General features: G+C 37.6%; 1 protein-coding gene across 2 annotated transcripts in view; it reads left to right on the forward strand.

Annotated features, from left to right (window-relative positions):
- The window catches only part of LOC129758518 (glycerol kinase), a 33718-nt gene extending 13206 nt beyond the window's left edge, over positions 1 to 20512 (forward strand). For both annotated transcript variants that reach the window (XM_055756033.1, XM_055756032.1), the window contains 5 exons: positions 5356 to 5469; positions 5852 to 5943; positions 6329 to 6425; positions 19660 to 19802; positions 19873 to 20512. In XM_055756033.1, the coding sequence (XP_055612008.1) occupies positions 5356 to 5469; positions 5852 to 5943; positions 6329 to 6425; positions 19660 to 19802; positions 19873 to 19967 (541 nt within the window). In that variant the 3' untranslated portion in view covers positions 19968 to 20512. The remainder of the gene's footprint in view (positions 1 to 5355; positions 5470 to 5851; positions 5944 to 6328; positions 6426 to 19659; positions 19803 to 19872) is intronic.
- Positions 20513 to 24251: the final 3739 nt, after the last annotated feature.

Consider the following 24251-nt stretch of genomic DNA (forward strand, 5'->3'; position numbering starts at 1 on the left):
CAATGTTTATCAGAACAAAGTACTGAATACAAAGTTTTCTCTTGAAACTACAAATAAAATTATAGTGATTCCAGCGATAAACTGAAAAATTACGAAAATGCAAATGGGACGGACTTGCTATGAGCGGCAGAGCTGGACCGTGCGCAATCAAATTCAAGCGTGCGATGAAGTACCTGGGAGTGATGACCGACGATCGGCTGAGCTTTACGGCCCACGTCAACTACGCCTGTAAAAGAGCGGCATTGGCCATGTCGAATAACTCGGCGATCCGCTGCAGCAGAAGAAGGGTCCTGGCGAGTGTGACCTCGTCCATTTTACGGTACGGAGCGGCAGCTTGGAAGGCAGCCTTGAGCAGGCAGTCTAACCTGCAAAAGCTCTGCAGTGTGCAGCGACTGATGAACCGAACGGTGTCCTCGGTAGCTGCTGATAAAGTGGCGGGTGTCATGCCCATCTCGGTCTTGATAGAGGAAGATATCTTCTGCTACGAGCACAGGCACATACCCGATGTGCGGAAACATGCCAGAGAGGCCTCGATGTCCAACTGGCAGCACCAGTGGGACAGCTCGGAATATGGCCGGTAGACCCATCGCTTGATCCCTAACGTCGGATCCTGAATGGACCGGAGACATAGAGAGGTGGATTTCTGTTCTTGACTGGTCAGGAGTTGGAACCAGCATTAGTCCGCGACCGGTGTAGAGTGACTCCTTCGTCGGGGAGCATCTGAGTAGTGCCGAGCTGTCTGGTACGTCGCGCGTCTGTGTGTAGGATACCTCCATCGTTAGCGTCGCGGAGTATCTGAGTCGAACGCGCCCACCGGCGACGGAGGCTGTGGGGATAAGACATGTCGCAGTCGAACTCGCTGGGGGAAGAGTATTCACGTTGCGGAATACTCTCGGGTAAAGTGGTCTCACCTCGCCGTCGCATGAGCCACTTGAGTCGGGTAGGATGTCCTCACTGTCGGGATTCATCTGAGTCGCAAGTGTTAAAGACCCGTGCGTGTGCTGTGACAGACGCGAGTCCAGGATAAGCTGCTCTAGCCAGGACTAGAATGCCCTTTAGGCGGGGGGCATTCGAGTAGTGTGCGTCCGAGCCTAGTAGTAAAGCATACAAAGATAAGACTCTACCTTCTGTGTATGCCGAGCTGTTCGGTAAGTCGCGAACGTTGTGTAGGATACCTCCACGCACCGCCGCGGTATCTGTATCTTAGTAGAACGCGCTCCCTACGAGAGAAGCTGCGGGGATAAGATTTGATCTTTTTCGCAGTCGAACTCGTAGGGGGGAGAGTATTTACGCCACGAAATACTCTCGGGTAGGATGACTTCACGTTGTCGGCGGGTGAGTCACTCGAGTCGGTGTAGGATGACGTCTTCGCCGGGAATCATCCGAGTAGTTTCGTAAAGCCCCGGACGTGTGCTGTGACAGGCGCGTTTCCAGTATAAGCTGCTCTTGATTCGGCACACGGACGGGCAAAGAGGATAGGGCCTCGAGCCAAACCTAACGGAGCCAAGATCTCGAGTCGTTAGAGGAGAGGTCATTGGTCTCTTGCAGTCGTCTCGCACAGAGGCGGAGTGCACGATAGTCGTGCAAACCAAGCGAGCCTCGAGCTACGTGTAAAGGCCGGACCTCGAGTCGCCAGAGGAGAGGTCCTTAGTCTTGAATCTTAAAAAGAGGCAGGGTATATATGCCGGAGTTTTGACTCGAACTTGAGATGCCGGAGTTTTGACTCGAACTTGAGTTAGCCGATGAGCGCTTAAGAGCGGACTTGGCCTCTCATCTCGGGCACAGCCTTCCATGCAGGTCCGGATGGGAATTATGACCAGAGGCCCCAGGTGAACTTTATGACGTAGGGATACTTAGTATCATGAGTCGTCCAATCGCACCCATGGATCCAGAGTAGCATACTGAGGGAACCGTTCGCTCACCGTGCCTTGGAATGCAATCCGTAAAAAGGATTTACCACCTGGGTGATCAACTAATAAAAAACACTAGTGTGGTACAAAAGCTAAAACGTCTGTTTTGTGCAAAAAAAAACATGAATCCGCCAACTTGCCCCAAGGCACGGCCAATCGAGACTTTTTGGGCTTGAACTAAAGTTTACTAAAGCAAAGCTACTAGAATACAGAAAACGAGCTGATGACATCGGAAAATTTAAAAAGAATTGGCCAAAAGTGACAAAAATGGTGGATAATGCAAATGTGCAGAAGCTTATGATTCATGTTCGAGAAAAAGTGCGAAGTCTAGCTTAAGATTAAAGATTTTCATTAAATGAAAGTACAGTGTTGGGTAAGACTAAAAAAAAGATACAGTGTGCCAAATAAAATAAATAAAATTTAATTAAACAATGATTTTTCATAATATTTTGAAAGTGTGCTTATAATTTCTGGAACAGTCTATACACAGCAAAAAAGTCTTGTAATCTATAATATAAAATTGTCTTGTAACTATGAAGAAGAATGACCATTAAGGGTTAAATTCCTATAAAAAAAAGTCGTGTAACAATGTCAGTCAGACTTCTCCTCCGGAAAGGCTCAACCGGTTTTCTGTAGGCATGAGAATAGGTTTTTATCAAATAAAAAAAACAAAAACTTACTTAACCCAAATCCGCTTTTGATTGTTAATATGACACTAATGTCAGTTTGGCAGCTTGTAACTTTATTCGGTTGTATTCAAATTTAAAAAAAATCCTCGGGACCCTCAATGAATTCTTGAGATTTTTTTTTATGGACGCACCCTAAAAGCTCAGGAAAAAAAAATTCCTAATAAAACCTTGAGTTTTGACACTCCTTGCTTAAAACCGCTATATCTGTCTTGTTTATCAACCGATTTTTACAAAATTTACAGTTTTGGAAACCTCATAATTTAGCTCAAACAACTCAGACATTATTCACCTACAACACTTCAATTTTCCTTTATTCAAAGTTTAAGAAAAAAAAATCCGAAATAGAATGCAAAAAGACTGTAAATCAGCTACGGAATGCTCAAATAAAATTTAACTTAAATTCCAAAAAAGAATTCCAAAAAGTTAAAAGTTTTACGTTGCTCAAAAGGATATTTTTTTTTGAAATTTTAAAGATCATTACCACAAAAATGTAAAAAAGTGGTGTGAAAACCGTACTTTTCAATTAATAAATCGTTAAAATTATTTCAGTCACAATATATAAACTTTGAAAAGTGGATTGGAAAGTTGATGTATTTTGAAACATTTTGGCATCTTTAGATTCTCAAAATACGAAACACAGAATATACAAATCGGTTGAGAAACAACAATGATATTACGATTTTATACGCGGAGCGTCAAATTGACACTGAGACGGATGAGGGTTAACAAATTTAAAAATATTTACAAATTGTTTGGTGAAAAGATAGTTTTTCTTTTACAAACAGGGAATTTGAACTCGTTTACAAAAATTGAAACAACAAGAGCAAAGGGATAGAATTTTTGAGATTCCTGCAAATATCGAGAGGTGCTTGCAGGAATACTGCAAAATATCCTGTAAACTACAGCAAAACTTCTTTGGTGTATGCTCGGTAATTTTGGGAGCTGCTTTCCTGAGCTGATTTGCTGTCCTGATACCTCAGCAAGAAGTTCAGTTTCCATTCTTTTCGATCAAAACGGTAACCTTAAAATGACATATAGGTGAACTGAGTGCGGAACACATGATAAAAAAAGAAGAAACATCTTGTTGTTTTTTCTGTAGAATAGAAAGAGAGAGAAAATTTTACTAACACATATCTAACGCGAGTCAGGAGAACAAAGTCCTGAATTCACGGGGTTATTTCGGGTTCCTGTGAACTCCTACAAATGTCATCCTGAAATTCAGGAGAAATGGAGTGTCATGAGATTCGGGTGGGTTTTTGTTCAAATCTCGTGAAAATTAGGCAGTTTCCCTGTGATTCGAAGAACCCTTATCCTGAGCGGAATAATTATTGGTGTGTGGGTAAGCCAATGGCAGTCCCGTTGAGCGAAATTAGGCATGGCCAGGCCAGGGAACAATTTTAGAACCCAAGATTTCGATTGCAAGATACGTTGGATTTTTTTCACTATCATCTTATTTGTTTTGGGATGTTCAAGTTTTGTCGATTTTTAAAGTGGCAACACTTCGATACTGTGACTAGACATTTATTCCTTAAATATTTGCATTGATGATTACAAAGTTTTTTTTATCAACAAAACCTCTTGTAACAAAATTAGGTTTAAGGTAAATATTTTAATGGGCGCATATTTCAAACCAATTTTTTTTCTGTCCAGTGTAAAGTGTTGAAACGCTCCATAATCAAGCTATGAAATATGATCTAGACCAAAGACAGATAATTGGGCGGAAAAAAACTGGCCAAGCGTGTCAAGCTACTAATAAAAAGGAGACAAATAGGTACGGTCCCAGCAAAACCGGAGTTGATAACGAGGAGAGCTATAGCGGCTCATGAATTAATTTGAGGGGACTTGTAATTGAAGGCGTTTTAAATTACAGTGTATAAATGTAGTGAACTTTGAACTCTCGCGTTAATCATGTTTTTGAAGCGATTGGCTGCAAAATTACAGATCAGATCAGACGATCAGAGATTTTCTTCTTCTTACGATTCCTTCTGGAAGACTTTTCTAGGTTAGATGACACAGTGTCACTACATTTGCTAGCAAAAACACCGTCAACGCTGCCATAATCTTTTAATTGCCTAATGGCGATAAGGATTGTTTATAGGGATGGTTGATGGTCGATTATGATCTTTCGAAGAACGGACGCGGACATGGAGCTTTTCTTTTGGAAAAAACACAACCGGTCACCCATGTCAAGTTCAAACCGAGGAGACTCGCGCAGGAAATGGGCTTCGCTTGATTGGGGGGCTCAATATTTTAGTGGATTTGTTGGTTGTAAGACGCGTTTTTTTTCTTAACAGTTTGTTGACTGGGAAACTAAACTTGTGTAAGTATTTTTAAGTGCCACCCTTCTTCAAAATATACAATTCAAATGAAATCCTATAATTATTGTTAAAATTTAAATATTAGACTTTGAAGTCTTATTTTAAAAATAATTTAGAATTCTTGAGAATATATAACAAAAACGACCACCAAAATTCTTATGTTTATAGTTGTTGATTTTTCATCAGCCTTTCAAAAGAATTTTAATTTTATTCGATATAAAAGAAATAAATTACAGAGAAAATAAAATTTATGTCTTGCACGTTGCACGTTGTTTGCATCAAAATGCAACTATTTTTGAAGCCTATAGTTAATGTTTTCTAAATAGCTTCGAAGGCTGTAGCATTCACATGACTCAAATCGAGTTTGTCATTGCCCGTCTAATTGTAAAGTGTTTCCCAGTCTAATCACTTTCTCGAAACAATTTTTTTTATTTACAGCATCATTTGTGGCCTCACCAGTTTTACGACCAAACACCACATAATCCGGGCCGCCCTGGAGGCCGTCTGCTTCCAGACACGTGATATCATCGAGGCTATGAAGAAAGACTGCGGGTAGGTATCTACAGAGAGTAACGATCGAAGTTCGATCAAACAAATCCGAGCAAGAATGTGCGGAGAGCAAATCTAGTTAGAACGAGATTAATGCTGAATTAACACGTCCGGTGGTCTTGAACGTAAAGTATCGCGGAAATTGTAAACGCAAAAAGATAAATAAAACTGTTGAGGAAGGCTTCTCTGCGAATATTTTCAAACGAGATAAACCGGATGGATCTTTATTCTGATACAAATATTACGTGAGAAGTCTCTCTCAGGCCGTTACAATTTCTATCATCATACTCGTTCAACTAGTCGGCCGCCGTCACAAAACTGACTCATAACAGTTACAAACTCGCTGCAGGTACCGGTCTAAGTGGGGTTTTTTCTCTGTTTCCAGAATCAACTTAAGCAAACTACACGCGGACGGCATCATGACGGACAACAAGTTGCTCATGCAACTCCAGGCCGATTTGGGGGGAATTCCAGTTTGTAAGTATCCATCCGTGAAACGATTATGTTCATCAATATTCATGTCGGCCGAACCTATAAGATGCACCGATCAATCAAATTATGTTTGAACGATCGATGAGAAACGTGTTACCCACGTCATTTGGTATCGTTTATAGTTGTATCGTGAAAGTTCAAATGGTCGTGAGTGTCTTTCGCCCATTGTGCTGTTCCAAATATTCCAACCGTAAAACCAAAATACAATTCAATTCCAAGCAGCGGTTTAAAAAGTACCTCACGCCCTTCAGAAAACGTACCGACGAGGCTCTTTCTCTGCCAAAAAATATAATTAGTGTCTGCTGTTGCGGCTGCTTCCCTCTAATCATGATGATGCCCATTCTTTGCTCTTTTATCACACATCACACAGTGAAAACGGAGGTGAACGATACGGCAGCGCTTGGCATCGCGATGGCGGCGGCCCAGGCCAAAGGGATCGACCTGTACCAAATGGAGTCGGACAGTCGGTGAGTTTGGTTTTTGATTAAAAAATTATTTTAAAAAATAGCTTAGTAAAAAATCATCAGATAGAATTTACTGATCAGTTAATTTTAGTGTCTAAGAAGATTTAAAGTAAATAGTGATCTGCCTTTAGTAGTCGACATTCAAAAGCAACTTGAACTTATACAACATACAATCTGAATTCATCTGAACGTCGTCATAATTGTTTCACCAGTGTTTGTATTCTATATGAGAGTCGTTTGATGAAGTAAAACTGCTGATTCAAATATTTGTGAGCCATCACAAACGTGCATGGAAAAATGTGATCATGCAACTCTTCAAAATGTAGCAGTTGACTCGATCGATCTCCCAGTCAGCCCAAATTCTTTTTATTAACACTAGAAAGACAGCACCAGTCAGAATGACTGGTTTTACACTTTGTTTGTTGAATATCTTTTAAATACCGGAAAACGGGGTAAGATTGATCACTTTTTTTTAAATATTTCTCGATTATTTGTTCTGGGGGAAGGGGACATGTTTCATATTTTAAAAACAGTACTGGACTCCTATGAACGTGAAACATGGTTGCAGAACATTGGTTTGTAACATTGATCGTTTGTGGGTAACATTGATCAGTCTCTATTTTGACGAGTTGACGAGTAATAACTAAGCTAAACTAAGGCAGTTCGTGTGTTAAGGCCGAACAACAATTAAAATCGACAATGATGCTGCATAAATTAAGGGGTAAAATTTGCAACCCTATAACTCAAACAAGATATAATTTTTTCGCTTTCTTTTAGTTTTATTCGCAATCTTCATTCAAAACAATGATCCCTAGTTGATTTATCATGGGCAGAAGTGTGTCATTCGTTATAAAATTATTGATTTTTGAAGTCATGAAGATTTGTGGAAAAAGTTCTCGGATTGACCGCTGTGTGGCGCTTAGAGCACTTGATTCCCAATTTTATCAGCCTGTTTTGATGCTCAACTATAATAAAACTTTCTGTCAAAATTTGGCGAAATTTCTCCGAATTTTGTGAAAGTTATGTTAGATTTAATACATGTCCTTCGAGAAATTTGAGTAATTTTACGTTATAAATATTTTTTATACAAAACTGAATAGTTTGAGTAAATATTCATGAATTTTGTATTAATTTATTCTTATTTGAAGACATAAGTTATGAAACTGAATAATTTTAATGATGTTTTAACATGGGTGCACGTAGTGGCTGCAAATTCGCCGTAGTAAATTATATGATTTGAAGACATAAGTTATGAAACTGAATAATTTTAATGATGTTTTAACATGGGTGCACGTAGTGGCTGCAAATTCGCCGTAGTAAATTATATAGACCTAGAGTGAATTTTTTTTTTTTTTTTTTTTTTTTTTTTTTTTTTTTTTTTTTTTTTTTTTTTTTTTTTTAAATATGTCTTTATTTGTATCAAATCATCATTACACTTATATTACATTATTGCATTAAACTAGGTGTTCAGCTCAATAATGAACTGTTCATAGCCCTATAGTTAACTAGATTATAAAAATTTATTTATAAGATTTAAATTTGCTGAGCGCAATCAAGTTTTTAATGTAGGAGAACATCCTGTAATAGCAAAAATATTTTATACTTAAAACTAAACACTATCCTAAATTAAACTAAACATAAAGAGAACGAATCTCTGCGATGGAAGACTGCATCGATTTGCCTCTGAAGTTGGAGATAATTTTGTTGGCCATCTCTCCGATCGATTCAATGCCCGCAATCCGATGAAGATCTTCGGTGCTGTGCCAAGGTGGAAGCCGCAAAATCATTTTCAGAACTTTGTTCTGAATCCTCTGGATGGCTTTCTTCCTCGTCGCGCAGCAGCTAGACCAAATCGGAACTGCATACATGATCGCTGGTCGGAAAACTTGTTTGTAGATGAGCATCTTATTTCGCAGACACAACCGGGATTTCCTGTTGATGAGAGAATAAAGAGATTTAGTGTATTTATTACATTTAGATTGAATATCTTCAATGTGATTCTTGAAAGAAAGATTCCGATCAAGTGTGAGTCCCAAGTACTTCACGTGATCAGACCATTCTAGAGAAACCCCATTAAAAGTTATGGAATGATTTTCATTAGGTTTTAAAAAATTTGCTCTTGGCTTATGGGGAAATAAAATAAGTTGAGTTTTGGAAGCGTTAGGAGAAATTTTCCACATTTTCAAGTAATTCAAAAAGGAATTTAAATTTTGTTGCAATCTACTGCGTACCACCCGTAAATTTCGACCTTTGGCTGAAAGCAAAGTGTCGTCAGCAAATAATCTTCTACCTTTTCCTTCTGGGACATCAGGAAGATCAGAAGTAAAAATATTGTATAAAATAGGCCCAAGTATACTACCCTGAGGGACACCAGCTCTAATGGGTATCCTTTCAGAGCATGAATTTTGATAGCTTACTTGCAAAGTTCGGCTAGTCAAATAATTTTGAATAATTTTGGTGAGATATACAGGAAAATCAAATCGAGCTAATTTAGCTACTAAACCTTTGTGCCAAACACTGTCAAAAGCTTTTTCAATATCAAGAAGAGCAACACCAGTTGAATAACCCTCAGATTTGCTAGCGTTAATCATATTAGTTACACTCAAAAGTTGATGTGTAGTAGAATGTCCATGACGAAAACCAAATTGTTCATCAGGGAAAATAGAATTCTGATTAATGTGAATCATCATTCTATTCAAAATAACTCTCTCAAATAGTTTACTTAAAGAGGGAAGCAAACTAATTGGTCGATAACTTGAAGGCTCTGAAGCACTTTTTCCAGGTTTCAAAATTGGAGTTACTTTGGCATTTTTCCATTTATTGGGAAAATAAGCCAAGTGAAAACATTTATTGAAGATTTTAACTAAAAAATTTAAAGTGCTTTCAGGCAACTTTTTAATAAGAATATAGAAAATCCCATCTTCCCCCGGGGCTTTCATATTTTTAAATTTTTTGAAAATCAATTTAAGTTCATCAATATTTGTCTCACAAGAACTTTCAAACACAATTTGCTTAGAAAGAATATCATCAAATTCTAGGGAAATTTGAGCATCAATTGGACTTACAACGTTTAAATTAAAATCATGAGCAGACTCAAATTGTTGGGCTAATTTTTGAGCTTTTTCTGAATTAGTTAAAAGAAGTTTATCCCCATCTTTCAAAGTAGGAATTGGCTTCTGGGGCTTTTTTAGAATTTTAGTTAATTTCCAAAATGGCTTTGAGTAGGGTTTTATGTCCTCTACTGCTTTAGCAAAATTTTCATTACGAATGAAATTTAAACGACGTTTGATCTCTTTTTGAAGGTCGCAATAAATTAATTTCAAATAAGGATCCCTAGTACGTTGATATTGGCGTCGACGAATGTTTTTCAGTCGTATCAAAAACTGAAGATCATCATCAATTAAAGGTTGATTAAATTTATGTTTAACTTTAGGTATTGAAGCGGCTCTAGCATTGACTATTGAAGTTGTCAAATTTTCTACAGCCAAATCAATATCTTCTATTGAATTCAATGGAACGTTTACATCTAAATTACGTTCAATAAAATTCATATATCGCTCCCAGTTAGCCTTTTGAAAATTAAAAGTTGATTTGAAAGGGTTTTCAATGGGACTTTGGGATAAAGAAAATGTTACTGGAAGGTGGTCTGAATCGAGGTCCGCATGAGTAACTAATTGACTACAATGCTCGCCTAAATCCGTTAGAACCAAATCAATTGTGGAGGGATTTCTAATTGAAGAAAAACAAGTATGCCCATTAGGATATTCAACAGTATAATAACCTGCAGAGCAGTCATTAAACAAAATATTCCCATTTGAATTTGATGAAATATTATTCCAAGATCGGTGTTTTGCATTAAAGTCACCAATAATAAAAAATTTAGATTTATTTCTGGTGAGTTTTTGTAAATCTCCCTTCAAAAAATTTTTCTGTTCACCGCTACATTGAAAAGGCAAATATGCGGCAACAATTATTATTTTCCCCATAGAAGTTTCTAATTCAATTCCAATTGTTTCTAAGACTTTTGTATTGAAAGAAGGAAGAAGTCTAAATTTGAGACGATTATTGATGACAATAGCTACACCCCCACCTTGTCGATCAAGTCGATCATTTCGCAAAATTTTAAAGAAAGCATTGCTTTTCAAGTTATTGTCTGGCTTAAAAAAAGTTTCAGTGATGGCAGCAATATGTATGTTTTGAGTTTTCAAAAATAAAAAGAACTCGTCTTGGTTAGCCAGCAAAGATCTAGCGTTCCAATTCATAATATTTAAACATCTATTTGGATCCATGAGGGAATCGTAAAGTCATAATAATTTTGTTAGCATAATTAAAAGAAGTTTGGAAAGCTTCAAACATTGAATTTGCTTTCAACATAAGTTGCATCATTTCCATTAAATTTTGATGCAAAAATTTTAATTTTTCCTCAGTAATCTCACCCAAATCAACAAAATTGTTAGAATCAGAAGAGGAAGGAGAAGAAAAAGTATTTGAATTTCGGGGATTTTCCCAAGCCTTCGCATGAACGTTGAGACTTGGTTTTTTCCCATTTTTATTATTTATGCCTGGAGAAGGCAACCCATTTTCAACCACCTCTGAGAACGATAAACAACGAGTCTGTGGCGCAGAATCAGCCCAGGTAACATTAATATCACTTCGGGTATTACTCAGCCGTGATTCCAATGTAGGCCGAGGCTGACTGCGAACAGGCAGGTTGTTTGCCGGTCTGACGTGTGTAGACGAAAAAGAGGAAGGAGGAGAAGAAACTTTTCTGGAAACTTTGGGGTTTTTCCTAGAAGCAACAATTTTTGCCCTAACGGGACAATCTAGAGAATTCGAGGAATGATTACCTGCGCAATTCGCACACTAAAAAAATTCTGTTTTTGGCTTATCACCACCAAAAAGGCATTTAGATTTTTCATGATCGAATGAGCCGCAAAACATGCATCTGGCATTCATTCTACAATTTTTAGTGCCATGACAAAAAGCTTGACAACGACGACATTGCGTAATATTTTGTAAAAAATTGGTATGGGATTTACGAAAAGGTTCAAATTTTACTCGACAATGAAACATAAGACGAGCCTTTTCCAAAATTTTCAAATTATTGACCTGATCCTTTTTAAAATGGATCAAATAAAGTTCAGGAGCAAAACCAACACTACTGGTATTATTCGTGTTGGTTCTTTTCCTCATTTGAATTACTTGAATTGGAGAAAAACCTAACAAAGAATTTAATTCATTTGTGATCTCATCCGGTGTCTGATCGCCGGTGAGACCACGAAGTACAACTTTAAAAGGACGATCACCTCTAGTGTCGTACGTAAAAAATTGGTGTTTTTTATTATTCAAATAATTTGAAATTTTTTGAAAATCATTAAAAGATTCCGCCAATATACGAGCAGTTCCCCTTCGACCGATCTGAAAAGAAATCTTCACATCCTTGACGGAAGTGACGATTTCTTTTCGAAAGGCATTGAAGTCAGGAATCGTGACCGTTATTGGTGGAATCTTTTCGTTTTTAAGAGTATAAGAAGAAGAAGAAGGTTTCTTAGTACTCTTATCAGAATTAAATATGAATATTTCCTCATCACCAATGTTATGAAGGACATCGAATGAATTGGAAATTTCAACTTTTTTGGCAGATGGCCCTGGATTAGGTTCAGCAATCCGTTTTCTTCCGGCCCTTGAGCCGGCCGAAGACTTCCCCATGCTGGAAAGAAAAGAGAAAATATGAATAAAAGAAAATGAAAATAATTTTAGCACTGAAAAGTGCTGATTGAAATACAGGTAAGGAAAAAATAAATAATGTAAAATGTTCCTGCAGGTACACAGCAACGATACGATGCTCCGGCGTACGTGTTGACGGCTCAACGGTACAGATGGAAGTGATATAGAGTGAAATAGTTCTCAACTTTATTTGATGTTGATTCAATTACCATCTTATCAGATAAATATAGGATTGGAAATACCTGAATTATTTCTATATTAATAAATAAGTAAATATATAATTTCAAGATATGATTGAAACTCTTTTAGCATAGCATAGCATTGCATAGCATTGGGTGACTACACACATCTTGAATTGGCTGATACACGAGGTACAACTAACAATCAAGCTCAACACTAGATGCCAAAATGAGTATCTGGATTCAACACTCATTTCAAGTGTTGCTATTGAGAATCAGTGTGGTACCATTATGCACACCGTGACAAGTCAATGTAATCATATGGGGATAATCTGAACAGCGGAATGAACTTTTCAGGTGCAAGAGAACTCATGCGACCCTACAAACAAGGATGCTGTTTCAGATAGGTAGAGGGAGGGCTATTTGAGTTTATAGGAAATCCTACTTGGCAGGTAGGATTTTTGGTATAATTTTTGAAATGTGCACGAATAAAAAAAAATGGAAAGAGCTCACCAATTCACGGGGGACCTCATGTTGTAAACGATGCCACCATGCATTAACATTCCGTTTGGAATCGTTATCCTGTTTCCTAGTCCTCCCAATTTTCGGTCCGTCGAAATCATTTCCTGTGCTTATGTGATCTTTTCTTCAATTTCTTATCATCCGGAACCAAATTTCGTGAGAAGCCAGCTGAGCTTAGGCGAAGCTTGATGACATGTTAAGACGCTGCGACTTCAAAAATATCCGCTCTGCTATTGGTAACCAGAACTGCATGGTTTTCCGCTTCCGGGATTCGAAGATTTAAATACGAAAAAATCAACTGTTTACTTCTCAAATATTTAATTTTTCGGAACTTTTTGATCAGCTTGAAAAAAAAAACACGTCCTCAAGATATGATTTAAACTCTTTTTTCCAGAAATGAATAAAACGGGACTATAAATAAAAATTGTTGTTTTAAAATTCATGTTGTGACATGGTTTAGAGTTTGGTATATTTTTTATTTTATTTTCATAGAAATCCATCTCATGATAGTCGAACATAATTCCTAAAATTCAACCGTTTTCCAATTTGTCTGTTTTTTTTTCTATAAGTAGACCAATTTATCATAGGTGCACGGTTTTACTGCCATTCATCCAAATTCAACTTTTTTGCATGCTAAAGGTAAAGAATAACGGCATTTATAGATTAGAAAGAAAATTTGTGTTATATGCATGGTTCTTCACTTTGGGTGCACGGATTCACCGCATTTTCAGTTTGGCATAGTTAAGATTTGTCAAACTACTTTAAAAAAAAATGCAATATTTGATCAAAATGCGATGAATCCGTGCACCCGTAGTGAAGAATCATGTATAAAACACAAATTTTCTTTCGAATCGATTAATGCCGTTATTTTTTACCTTTGGCATGCAAAAAAATTAATTTTGAAAGAATGGCAGTGAATCCGTGCACCCATGGTAACTTGCTCTACTTATTTAACAATTATGCTATAAAACCTACAATAATCAGGTATGGTTATAAGCAACATGTTGAAAAACTTCAGAACGGTGGGTGCTAGAAAATATCTACTACAACAAAATTGAATTGAAACCGTGCACCAATGGTCAAACCCATAACCATTTAACATTAATTTTAACAACGCTCTTGCCGCAAGTAATCATGATTGTATTTTGATCACCGAAACCTGGTTAAATGAAAACATTCACAACAGCGAACTAACGTCAAACTACACTATATTCCGTTGTGATCGTTCCTCTGAAACGAGCAATGCTCAAGGAGGAGGTGGTGTGATGTTTACCGTAAAACAAGAACTAATTGCATCCTCTCTTATAATCGAAAACTGCGAACAATTGGAACAAACCGTTGTTAAAGTAAATACTGGCTCTAATTTTTTGTTCCTGTGCTGCATATGCCTTCGACCTAACAGCAGCCTCCGAAATTATGAAAGCCATTTCAATGCCGTCCAAGAAATCCTGAGCTTAGCTTCTGTTCGTGACACAGTCATCGTTGTCGGTGATTATAATCTCCCACACCTCCAATGGTCCTTTGACCACGATTTAAACAGTTTACTACCGTCGAATCCAACTTCCGAAGCTATAATTGCTCTAACTGAAAGGATTCTTTCTGCATGTATGCTTCAAATTTGCTGTTTACCGAACGCCAATATGCGGTTTTTAGACCTCGTTTTTTCGAATAATCCCGAAAAGCTGAACTTTTTTGAGTCACCTGTTTCGATTATTCCCACGGATCGTCATCATAAACTATACTCTATATGCCTTGAAATCGTCGATCAAGTGTGTTATCAGGAAGAACCTGTTGGAGAGTTTGATTTCGATTTTAATAAATGCGATTACGGTCTTGTTACTGCTGCGCTCAATTCGATAGATTGGAATTCTCTTGAAGCTGCCAACAATGTGGATTCCGCTCTGAATGTTTTCTATGAGAAACTCACTCGGTTTTAAGACAAAACATTCCCTTAAAACGCCCGAAGAATTTGAATCCAAAAAAGTACGAGTGGTGGAACTCAGATTTAAGACGGCTACGAAATCAGCTACAAAAGGCACGTAAAAGTTTTAATAAGAATCGTTCTGAAAATCGCAGATGCCTTTTGAGATCCCTAAAGAATGAATTAAAAAACCTGAACGATCTGCTCTTTCGCCAACACATTTCTCAGCTGCAACAAAACCTGAAACGTGATCCCTCGTCATTCTGGAAACACTTTAATCGAAAAAAACGGAACGCATCTATTCTTGCAGACATGAGGTTTAACGGAGTCACTGCCTCTAACTCGACTGAATCGTCTAATACTTATGTTCGCTGATTTCTTCCAAAGTGTATATTGTCCAGCTAGTACCGACTCAGACAGCAACTATATCGCCTCTATTCAATCGTACGATATCAACTTACCTTTACCGTGCTTCACTGAGCAGGATATTTACGAATAATTGTCCTCGCTTGGCCCAACTAAAGGTTCTGGTCCAGATCGCATACCCACCGCTTTTTTAAAACTTTGCGCAGCCCTCTTAGCTGCCCCGATTTGTAGTATAATAAACCGGCCACTATCGGAAAGATCGTTTCCCAGAGCATGAAAAGTTGCGTCCATCTCACCGATTCAGAAATCAGGAAATATTAACTGCGTAGATAGTTACCGACCTATATCAATCTTGAACTCAATATCTAGGATTTTTGAAATCCTAATGCATGAACGAATATATGCCGCTGCAAAACCTTTTATATCTGAGGCTCAACATGGTTTTATGAAGCGAAGATCAACCGTGACCAATCTGATGTGCTATGTAAGCTTATTGAGTAACAGCATGGAGAAAGGTTCTCAAGTGGACTCTGTTTATATAGACTTCGCAAAAGCGTTCGACCGTTTTCCGCACAAAATACTTGTAGCTAAGCTGGATCAGCTAGGTTTTCCTGAATGGGCGCTTGAATGGATTGATTCATATCTCACGGACCGGCGTGCCTTCACGAAAATTAAAAACTCGCGCTCGGAAACGTTTGCCATCCCATCTGGAGTTCCTCAGGGGAGTCACCTTGGACCGCTTCTTTTCATAATATTTGTAAACGACCTGTGCACGACTCTTCAATCCGACGCTCTTTTGTATGCCGACGATCTGAAGATTTTTAGAAAGATTCACAGTACTGTAGACTGTCTCGCCTTGCAAGCCGACATCTCTTCTTAGAGAGCTGGTGTCAGATGAACGGAATGCAGGCAAATGCGAAAAAGTGCAAGATCATTAATTTTACCCGATCGAGAAATGTTATCAATTTTGACTACCAGCTATCCGGCCTCTGTTTGGAAAATATAAAATCTATCCTTGATCTAGGGGTTAAAATCCACAACAGGCTCACCTTCGCCGAGCACATCGCGTTAACCGTGGCAAAGGGATTCGCAGCACTTGGGTTTCTTCGCCGAAACACAAGGGATTTTGACGACACTTATGCACTGAAAGCCATCTACTGCTCGTCCGTTCGTAGTATCATGGAGTATGCTGTCCAGGTGTGGGCTCCCTCTCAGAGCACTCAATGCTTCCGCCTCGAACGAGTTCAACGTAGCTTCGTAAGATACGCTCTCCGGCGCCTTCCCTGGAATGACCCACTCCGACTCCCGCCTTATGAGCAAAGGTGTGCTCTGATAGGCCTAACTACACTAGAAAAGCGTCGTATTGAACTGCAGCAAGCCTTTATTTTTGATACTTTAACCCACCGTGTTGACTCCGCATACATACTGCAACGTGTCAATATATACGTTTCCACGAGGACACTTCGGAGACGCCAGTTCCTATGGATACCCTACCACCGTACTGTATATGGCCGGAACCATCCAATTGATAAATGTTGTGAACGTTTTAACTCAGTGAGTCATTTGTTTGATTTTAATATGTGTAAACGCAGGTTTAAATTAGTTTTAAGCAGATTTTCTTAGGCTTAAGCAACTAGTCTGTACGGTTACACAACCAAAAAAGTAAATAAATAATAAAATTAATGTAATAGAATTGGTAATGTATTTCAATTTTTTGATAATTAGTTTAATCATTCAATTTATGACGATTGCGTGTATCGTCAGCTAAAGGGAGATACGGTCAAAATTTGGTCAAGGGAAAACGCGTGTAAATCGGTAGAATCGTTTATTTAAAAATCAAATTAAATTTCTTTTCCAAGTTTAATTAGTATAAAATTCAGGAAAAATATTCAGTTAGGCTTCCGCTTTTCCTAATCCGAATTTCCGGGCCTTGCGCTTAACCCCTGCCATCAGATTTTGTACAGCCACCTTGTCCACCTTCTTCGCCGCAGAAAGCCAGTTTGCCTTGAACTGCTGCTCGGCCTTAGCAGTTTTTTTGGTCTTCTTTAGGTTCCGCTTGACAATAGCCCAGTATTTCTCAAATGGGCGTGTTGGGAGGGTTCTTGTCCTTGGGAACCACCTGCACAATGTTGGCGGCGTACCACTCCATGGCCTTTTTACCGTAATGGCAAGATGCCAAATCCGGCCAAAACAGTACGGAACAACCGTTTTTCTTCAGGAAAGGCAGCAGACGTTTATTCAAATACTCTTTCACGTGAATTTCTTGGTTGACAGTCCCGGAAGCTATGAAAATGCTGCTTTTCAAGCCACAGTTCATGTGCTTGAAAATATCTGCTACCTTACCCCTTCCTTTTGCCGTATAGAACTCCTGTCCCGGAAATGTTGTAGTCGGCTTTGACGTAGGTTTCGTCGTCCATTACCACGCAGTCAAACTTCGTCAGCATCGTCGTGTACAGCCTCCGTGATCGCGCTTTGGCCGTCGTATTTTGTTTATCATCGCGATTTGGAGGCACTACCTTCTTGTAAGTCGATAGTCCGGCTCGTTTTTTGGCTCGATGCACGGTTGTAGACGGTACACCCAGCTTATTTGCGGCATCTCGGAGAGAGAGGTTAGGGTTTCGCTTGAAACCCTACCGGCAACTCTCTTTGTCGTCTCAGCGGCTTCCGGTTTTCGATTTCCCCCCGATCCAGACTTCCTGGCTGTCGACAAACGTTCCCCAAACACTTTAATTACATTTGTAACGGTTGATTTGGCAACTTTTAGCGATTTTGCCAGCTTTGCGTGCGAGTAGCTCGGATTTTCGCGATGCGCGAGCAAAATTTTGATACGCTGCTCTTCTTTCTTGGGCGGCATTTTGACAACTGAAGAGTGAATTCCAAAATCAAAATAGGAGCAACATTTTACACACACCTTCAAAATGAGGGGTGTTCAGGTTTTTTAAATGCAAAATTGAAAGAAATACGTCAAGTTGATATTGACCAAATTTTGACCGTATCACACTTTATGTCAAAATGAAGTGATTCCGTGCAACCATGGTGAAAAAATATTTCCATTTTATGACAAAAATATTATCGAATAAGTAACAAAATTATATCAAAAGAAAAAAGTTGAAAATATTATGATATTCTAAAAAATTTCCCCTTTACCAGCCATTTTTACTGGTCACGGTACGAATAGGTATATTCAATTTGCCAGTCTTTCTAGTGTTAAGCAGCAAAGCGTCATCCACTTAAAATATGTCCAACTTCGAAAAGCCAAAACATCAACAGGAATTATTGTTTCGGCTTCAAATTTTGGCTAGAGAACAGTGAAGAATATGGCTGCAATCCGAGATAATTTTGAAAAAAAAATTTTAATTTTGTGTTTTATCTTTTTAAATTTAGACAGATTTTGCGTCACTCACTCTTGGCGACGGACGTGATAATTTTCACAGCCTTATCGGTGAATGTCATATTCTTTAAGTAAGAACATTTCTGGTTTTGAAAATTATAAACGGATAAAAGAAGATAAGAGAAAAATGACAGAAGTTTTTTAAAGGTGATGGCAAATATTAGAGAAACATGAGGTATCAAAGAAAAAAAGAATATAAGCCGTAAATATAACAAATTTCTCGAAAAAGGTTCTACGGCTCACCACCAGAGGGACTTCAACCCGCAATTTCCGCTTCAGTTCAACGGCGCGTTAGCCAATTAGGCCTGACGAAATAGGCTCCAGTTTGCGTTCATGTCGAGTTCCGTCGGTCGAGCCCTGGATGTTCTTTCCATAATCCATGTATATCTCGCATGTGTTCATTGCTCACTATTGATCTGTCTGTTGTTTCTCTATCATCAGTCATCACCCATCGAATCGGGATAGCTATCTGCAAATAGATTTTCTAGAAAACCACAAATGTTCTGTTCATCTAAATTTTTTTCTTAAATATTACTTTTTATTCACATTTTTTAAAGTAAAATGTTTTCCCATGCTTTTTTTTATAAATAATTGGTTTTATAAATGAATATAAAACAAAATTTATGTTGCTCTTCCTAAATCTTTCAGCGACTATCCAGCCGGAATTTAAAAAATTAATTAATCTGAAAAATAAGAAACACATTGTCTGCTTTCTTGTCAAATTCATGCTTAACAATGAACTTACCGAATGATTCGCTTTAAGAGTTTTTTTTATTGGACAACTTAAACTTTGAGCTCTTTTTTAATTATCTAAGTTTACTCTCAAAAATATCAATGTTTCGAATCTAACAGATCGAATGCTGATTTTCCAGCAATACGGATAAAGTGCTGGGAAATTTCTAGCAAAAAGGAACAAGTGATGGAAAAATCAACAGAACGAATCATGTTAGCTGGTTTCCACCAAAAATAGGGATTGCTGGACGATTCCAGCAATTTTTTTGCTGGTAATCGAGGCAAAAATCTACTGTGTGGCTACTTGCTATTAAAACGTTGGTTTAGATTCAGTTTTAAAATTTATGGTTTTGTCTTACTTAAATTCACCTATCCTGTTGGTTTTCCATTTTTCCACAGGGATTACCCGCACCACGTAACGCACGAAACGTTCCTGCCAACGACAACCGATGAGGAACGGAATGCCCGGTACACCAAGTGGAAAATGGCCGTCCAGCGCAGTCTCGGGTGGGCAATTTCCAAGAAGAGCGATGCCATGACCGGTACTACGAGAATCTCAAAAAATGTAAACATTCAGAATATTCAAACAATTTTTCTACTTTCAAATTTCAGACGAGCGTTACAGTTTGCTGGCATCCATTCCGGCCAGTTTGTTCCTGCTGTCCTCTTTCCTGATGTTAGTTTTTTCCTCATCCAACCAAAGGTGATAAGGCTCTTCCCGATCGATTTTGGTTCCAAGAACCGGAGCGTTAAACTACCGGCTATGCTCAAATATTGTTAAGGGTATCCGAATTGGTTTTTCAATTGTAGCGTTGTAATATTTATATTCATCATAGTAAGAAGAAAAAAACAGCTTAATTTGGCTTCTAGAAAGGTGCTTAAGTTTTTTTGGCGAGTGATTAGAGTATTATTTAGGATAAATGAAAGATAGGCTTCCGAAACAGGTTAAATACTTAAAAAAAGATTTGAACTTTGCATTCCTTATGCGGTAAAGTTGAAGGGAAATTTAAGGATACATAAAGTAAAGTAGGAAAGTGTTGAACAAACTATGAAAGTTATCATGCTTTTGTGAGATTTTTTTCATTCTCGAAGATGGAATTAATTCGAAACAGCTTTTTTTTTCAATGAATCCCTTTCCAAAAAAGTAGTCGTTTTAAAAGACATCGAAAATGTTCCGATTCTGTACTTAAAAAGTGAACGTTCCTTTTATTAATAGGTATGAGAAAATGGAAAATAAAATAAGTTCAATAAAATGGGATAACATCTCTCAACGTTATTTTTGTTCCGAAAATTTCCAAAAATAAAACTAAAATATTCCAAAAATATACAGGAAGAAAAAAACCGTTTCACTATCTCAAGGGACAGAGCCTTCTCATGAAACCACCACCGTCACCAGGTGACAAAACAAACTGATCCCCGCCGCCACACCGCCAAGGGTTTAGCAATTATTCAACCGTACGCTGCACGTTGAAATTGCCTTCCGGCAATTCGGTGAGTGGCATTTGTTGCTGAGTGTTGCAAACAATATTGACACAATTACCACGAGAGTTCAAAACAGCACTCAAATCTAGTGAAGGTAAGTGTGTACCGGAGGTAGTTCTTCGGAAGGACTCTCTCGAAAAGTGATACCCGTTTTGGGGGGGGTGGTAACCCACAGGGCAGAAAATAGAGAAGAGTGTGAAAAAGGTTGCAATGGTTGGGAAGTTATGCCTCCAGCAGCCTCTCGGTTGGCTTTTCGGTTAATATAAACTGAGCGAACGAGAGAGAGAAATAGAAAGTGAGTGATAGGGGAACTGGGGGTATAATGCCCAGTGTGGGCAAAACGCCCCACTGCGATATCTAGCTAGATATACACTTATTTTAAGAAATCGATACACTATTCCCTTCTAATAAACAGTGGAAACCTTTTGTACATAAAATTAGCATCAAATATGCGATAAATCTCTGCAAAAATCCAAAAATACTTTTCAAGCCATATTCCTTGCAATTTGTGCCTTGACTTTCGTAAAAAATTACGGCATCTATTGCCAAAAAAATTACCTGACATCTGTTACAATGATGAACATTGGTCTTGAAAATCATCACAAAACGAAAAATTTCCTTATTCAATTATTTTTTATGTTATTTTGAACGATTTTTAATAAACATGTCTAGGTGGGGCAAAACGCGCCATTTCCGTTTATCTTTAAGCATGTTTCATATTTGTTTAAATTTATATACAGTTTCATCGCAACAATTTTTAAGATATTTATAAGTTGTATTGGAAAACATAACTTGAATATAAACGAATATATTTAAAATTCCTAAATTTAATATAGATTTAATTAACAATTCACAAGAATTTCAGTACATCTGGCAGCACTGCGCGTAGCAATAAATTTTTCCATCTTTGAAGTAGAATAGAAGTGTTTTTACCTGGCAAACACTTTCGGAGGCACTAGAATCAATAAACACTTATTAAACGTTAAACGGCGCGATTGGGTACACACATATGCGCGTTATGCCCCTACTGAATCTGAAATCCAATTTTCAACCTACTCTTCAAACTTCATCAAATTTGTGGCCTTTTTTGACCTTCCAGTTATTCTAACTATCAGATTTAGACATAAAATAAACCAAACTTTCAAACACAATCGAAAATTAAAGTTAATCTTTTCAAATGTACTCTAAAACAAGGCTTTCTTCTTAACGTGGGCATTATGCCCCCTCTTCCCCTAGCTCCCGAACCTTTTAAAACATCCCCCCATACCACAGAATTTAGAAATGGGTCGTAGAGTGACCAAGATAAATATCTAAACATTACTCTCTAGAGCCACATTGAGGTAACGTTTTTATGCACTTTTTCAATATAAATTCTAAAGTGAGCATTTTATTTTGCATTCAACAAAATGTATATTTTATAGTTCTGTATAATTTTGTAGATTATTTTGAAAATTATAACTTATGTTTGTTACTTAATTTATCGGCCTTATCGGTGAAAAGTGATGTCCTTTTAAGAAAGTACATCTTGAGGTTCTAAAATATTATAGTGTGATAGGAAGTTAGAAGAAATGAAAATGGTGAAAATAAGCGGGTAGAATTTTTTTAGAGGGATAATAATTACATACAAAATTTTTGTTCAGCACAGGCCAAGAATCATTTGGAATGTGACGATAATGCTTCTAAACAAATTCTACCCGGTCATTTTCACCATCTTTCATTTCTCCTAATTTTATATCCGTTATAAAATTTCATAATCTTAAGATGTTCTTACTGGACATCACTTTTCACCGATAAGTAACAAACATAAATTGAGGTGATTAATAAATCTATTCATTTGGCGATTCTGAGCCTAACTGAAGATCACAACTTTAAAATGTATTTTCTGGCCTGGTTTTTTCGGGATTCTGAACTTTATTTTGGATCACAACTTTAAAATGCGTTTTCTGGCCTTTAGAAGTGTTTTTGGCGATTTTTGGCTTAATTTGGGATCATAACTTTAAAATGCATTTTCTAGCTTTTAAAAGCGTTTTTTCGGATTCTGAGCTTAATTTGGGATCACATCTTTAAAATGCGTTTTCTGGCCTTCAAAAGCGTTTTTTGCCGATTCTGAGCTTAATTTTTGATCACAACTTTAACATGCGTTTTCTGGCATTTGGAAGCGTTTTTTTTGCGATTCTTTTGGAATTACAACTTTAAAATGCGTTTTCTGGCCTATAGTAGCGGTTTTTCGGGATTCTGAGTTCAATTTGGGATCACAAATTTAAAATGCGTTTTCTGGCCTTTAGAAGCTTTTTTCGGGATTCTAAGCTTAATATGGGATTAGAATTAGAATCGCCAAAAAACGCTTTTAAAGGCCAGAAAACGTATTTTAAATTTGTGATTCCAAATTAAGCGCAAATTTGCCAAGAAAACGCTTCTAAAGGCCAGAAAACGCATTTCGGAACTTTAAAAATCTTTTTCTGGCCTTTAGTGGCTTGTGATATAGCTCAGTTGGCAAGTCTGTTGTCTCCTGACCCGATGTCCGCGAGTTCCAGTCCAAGAGTAACCATCGAACACAGTTGTACCGGATAAGTTGTTCAATAGCGATCTGCCAACAGCAACGTTGATAAAGTCGCGAATGCCATAAAGATGATAAAACGGCTATAATCGAAACAAAAAAAAATCTGGCCTTTAGAAGCGTTTTTTCGGGAGTTTGAGCTTAATTTGGGATCACATCTTTTAAAAGGCGTTTTCTGGCCTTTATAATCGTTTTTTTTCGGCGATTCTGAGCCTAATTTGGGATTACAACTCTTAAATGCATTTTCAGGCCTTTTGAAGCGTTTTTTCTTATTTTAAATAAGCCCTAATAAGGTTTGACTCAAACATTCAGTCAGCGGTGTTGGAATGAACCTATTATCGTAATTTGAAACTTTCGGACAACTTAAGATTAACATTTAACACCCATTACCGAGATAGGAATCGAAGCCGTGCCATCAGTGGACCAGCGATTACGTATTACCACGCTAATCACTCGACCACCGAGACGAATTTTTGAACTAAGTTAGCTGAAGATCACTTTTAATGTGAAACTGGGCACTGAACCCGAAAATGAAATTCAAACAATCTCAGTAGAATAATTTTTAAATTATGATCCAAATATGAGTGTTATTGCAGTTCAAAGATTGTATTTTGGCCGCAAATCATCTTCTGAAACACACTGCGTAAAATGTAGTCATTACGTGTTAGACGACAATTTGCGACCAAAATACATTCTTTGAACTGCAATAACTTTTTTGTTTTAAGTCAAATCGTTTTACAGTCTTCAGGTGAAATATTTATTTTAATGAGAGGTTGAGAAAAATATTCATAAAAAGCAATCAGTTGATGAAAAAAATGTAATTAATGAAAAATTGCTATTTTTGCAACTCTTGTGCAAAGTACCTTAAAATCCCATTCAAGATTGAGACTCAAGCATCCCCTTTCTATGATCAGATCTTACTGAAATTTGGCATGTGACCTTCCGGTAAGTT

This window comes from Uranotaenia lowii, chromosome 3 (assembly GCF_029784155.1).
Source record: "Uranotaenia lowii strain MFRU-FL chromosome 3, ASM2978415v1, whole genome shotgun sequence".
Taxonomy (NCBI): Eukaryota; Metazoa; Arthropoda; class Insecta; order Diptera; family Culicidae; genus Uranotaenia; species Uranotaenia lowii.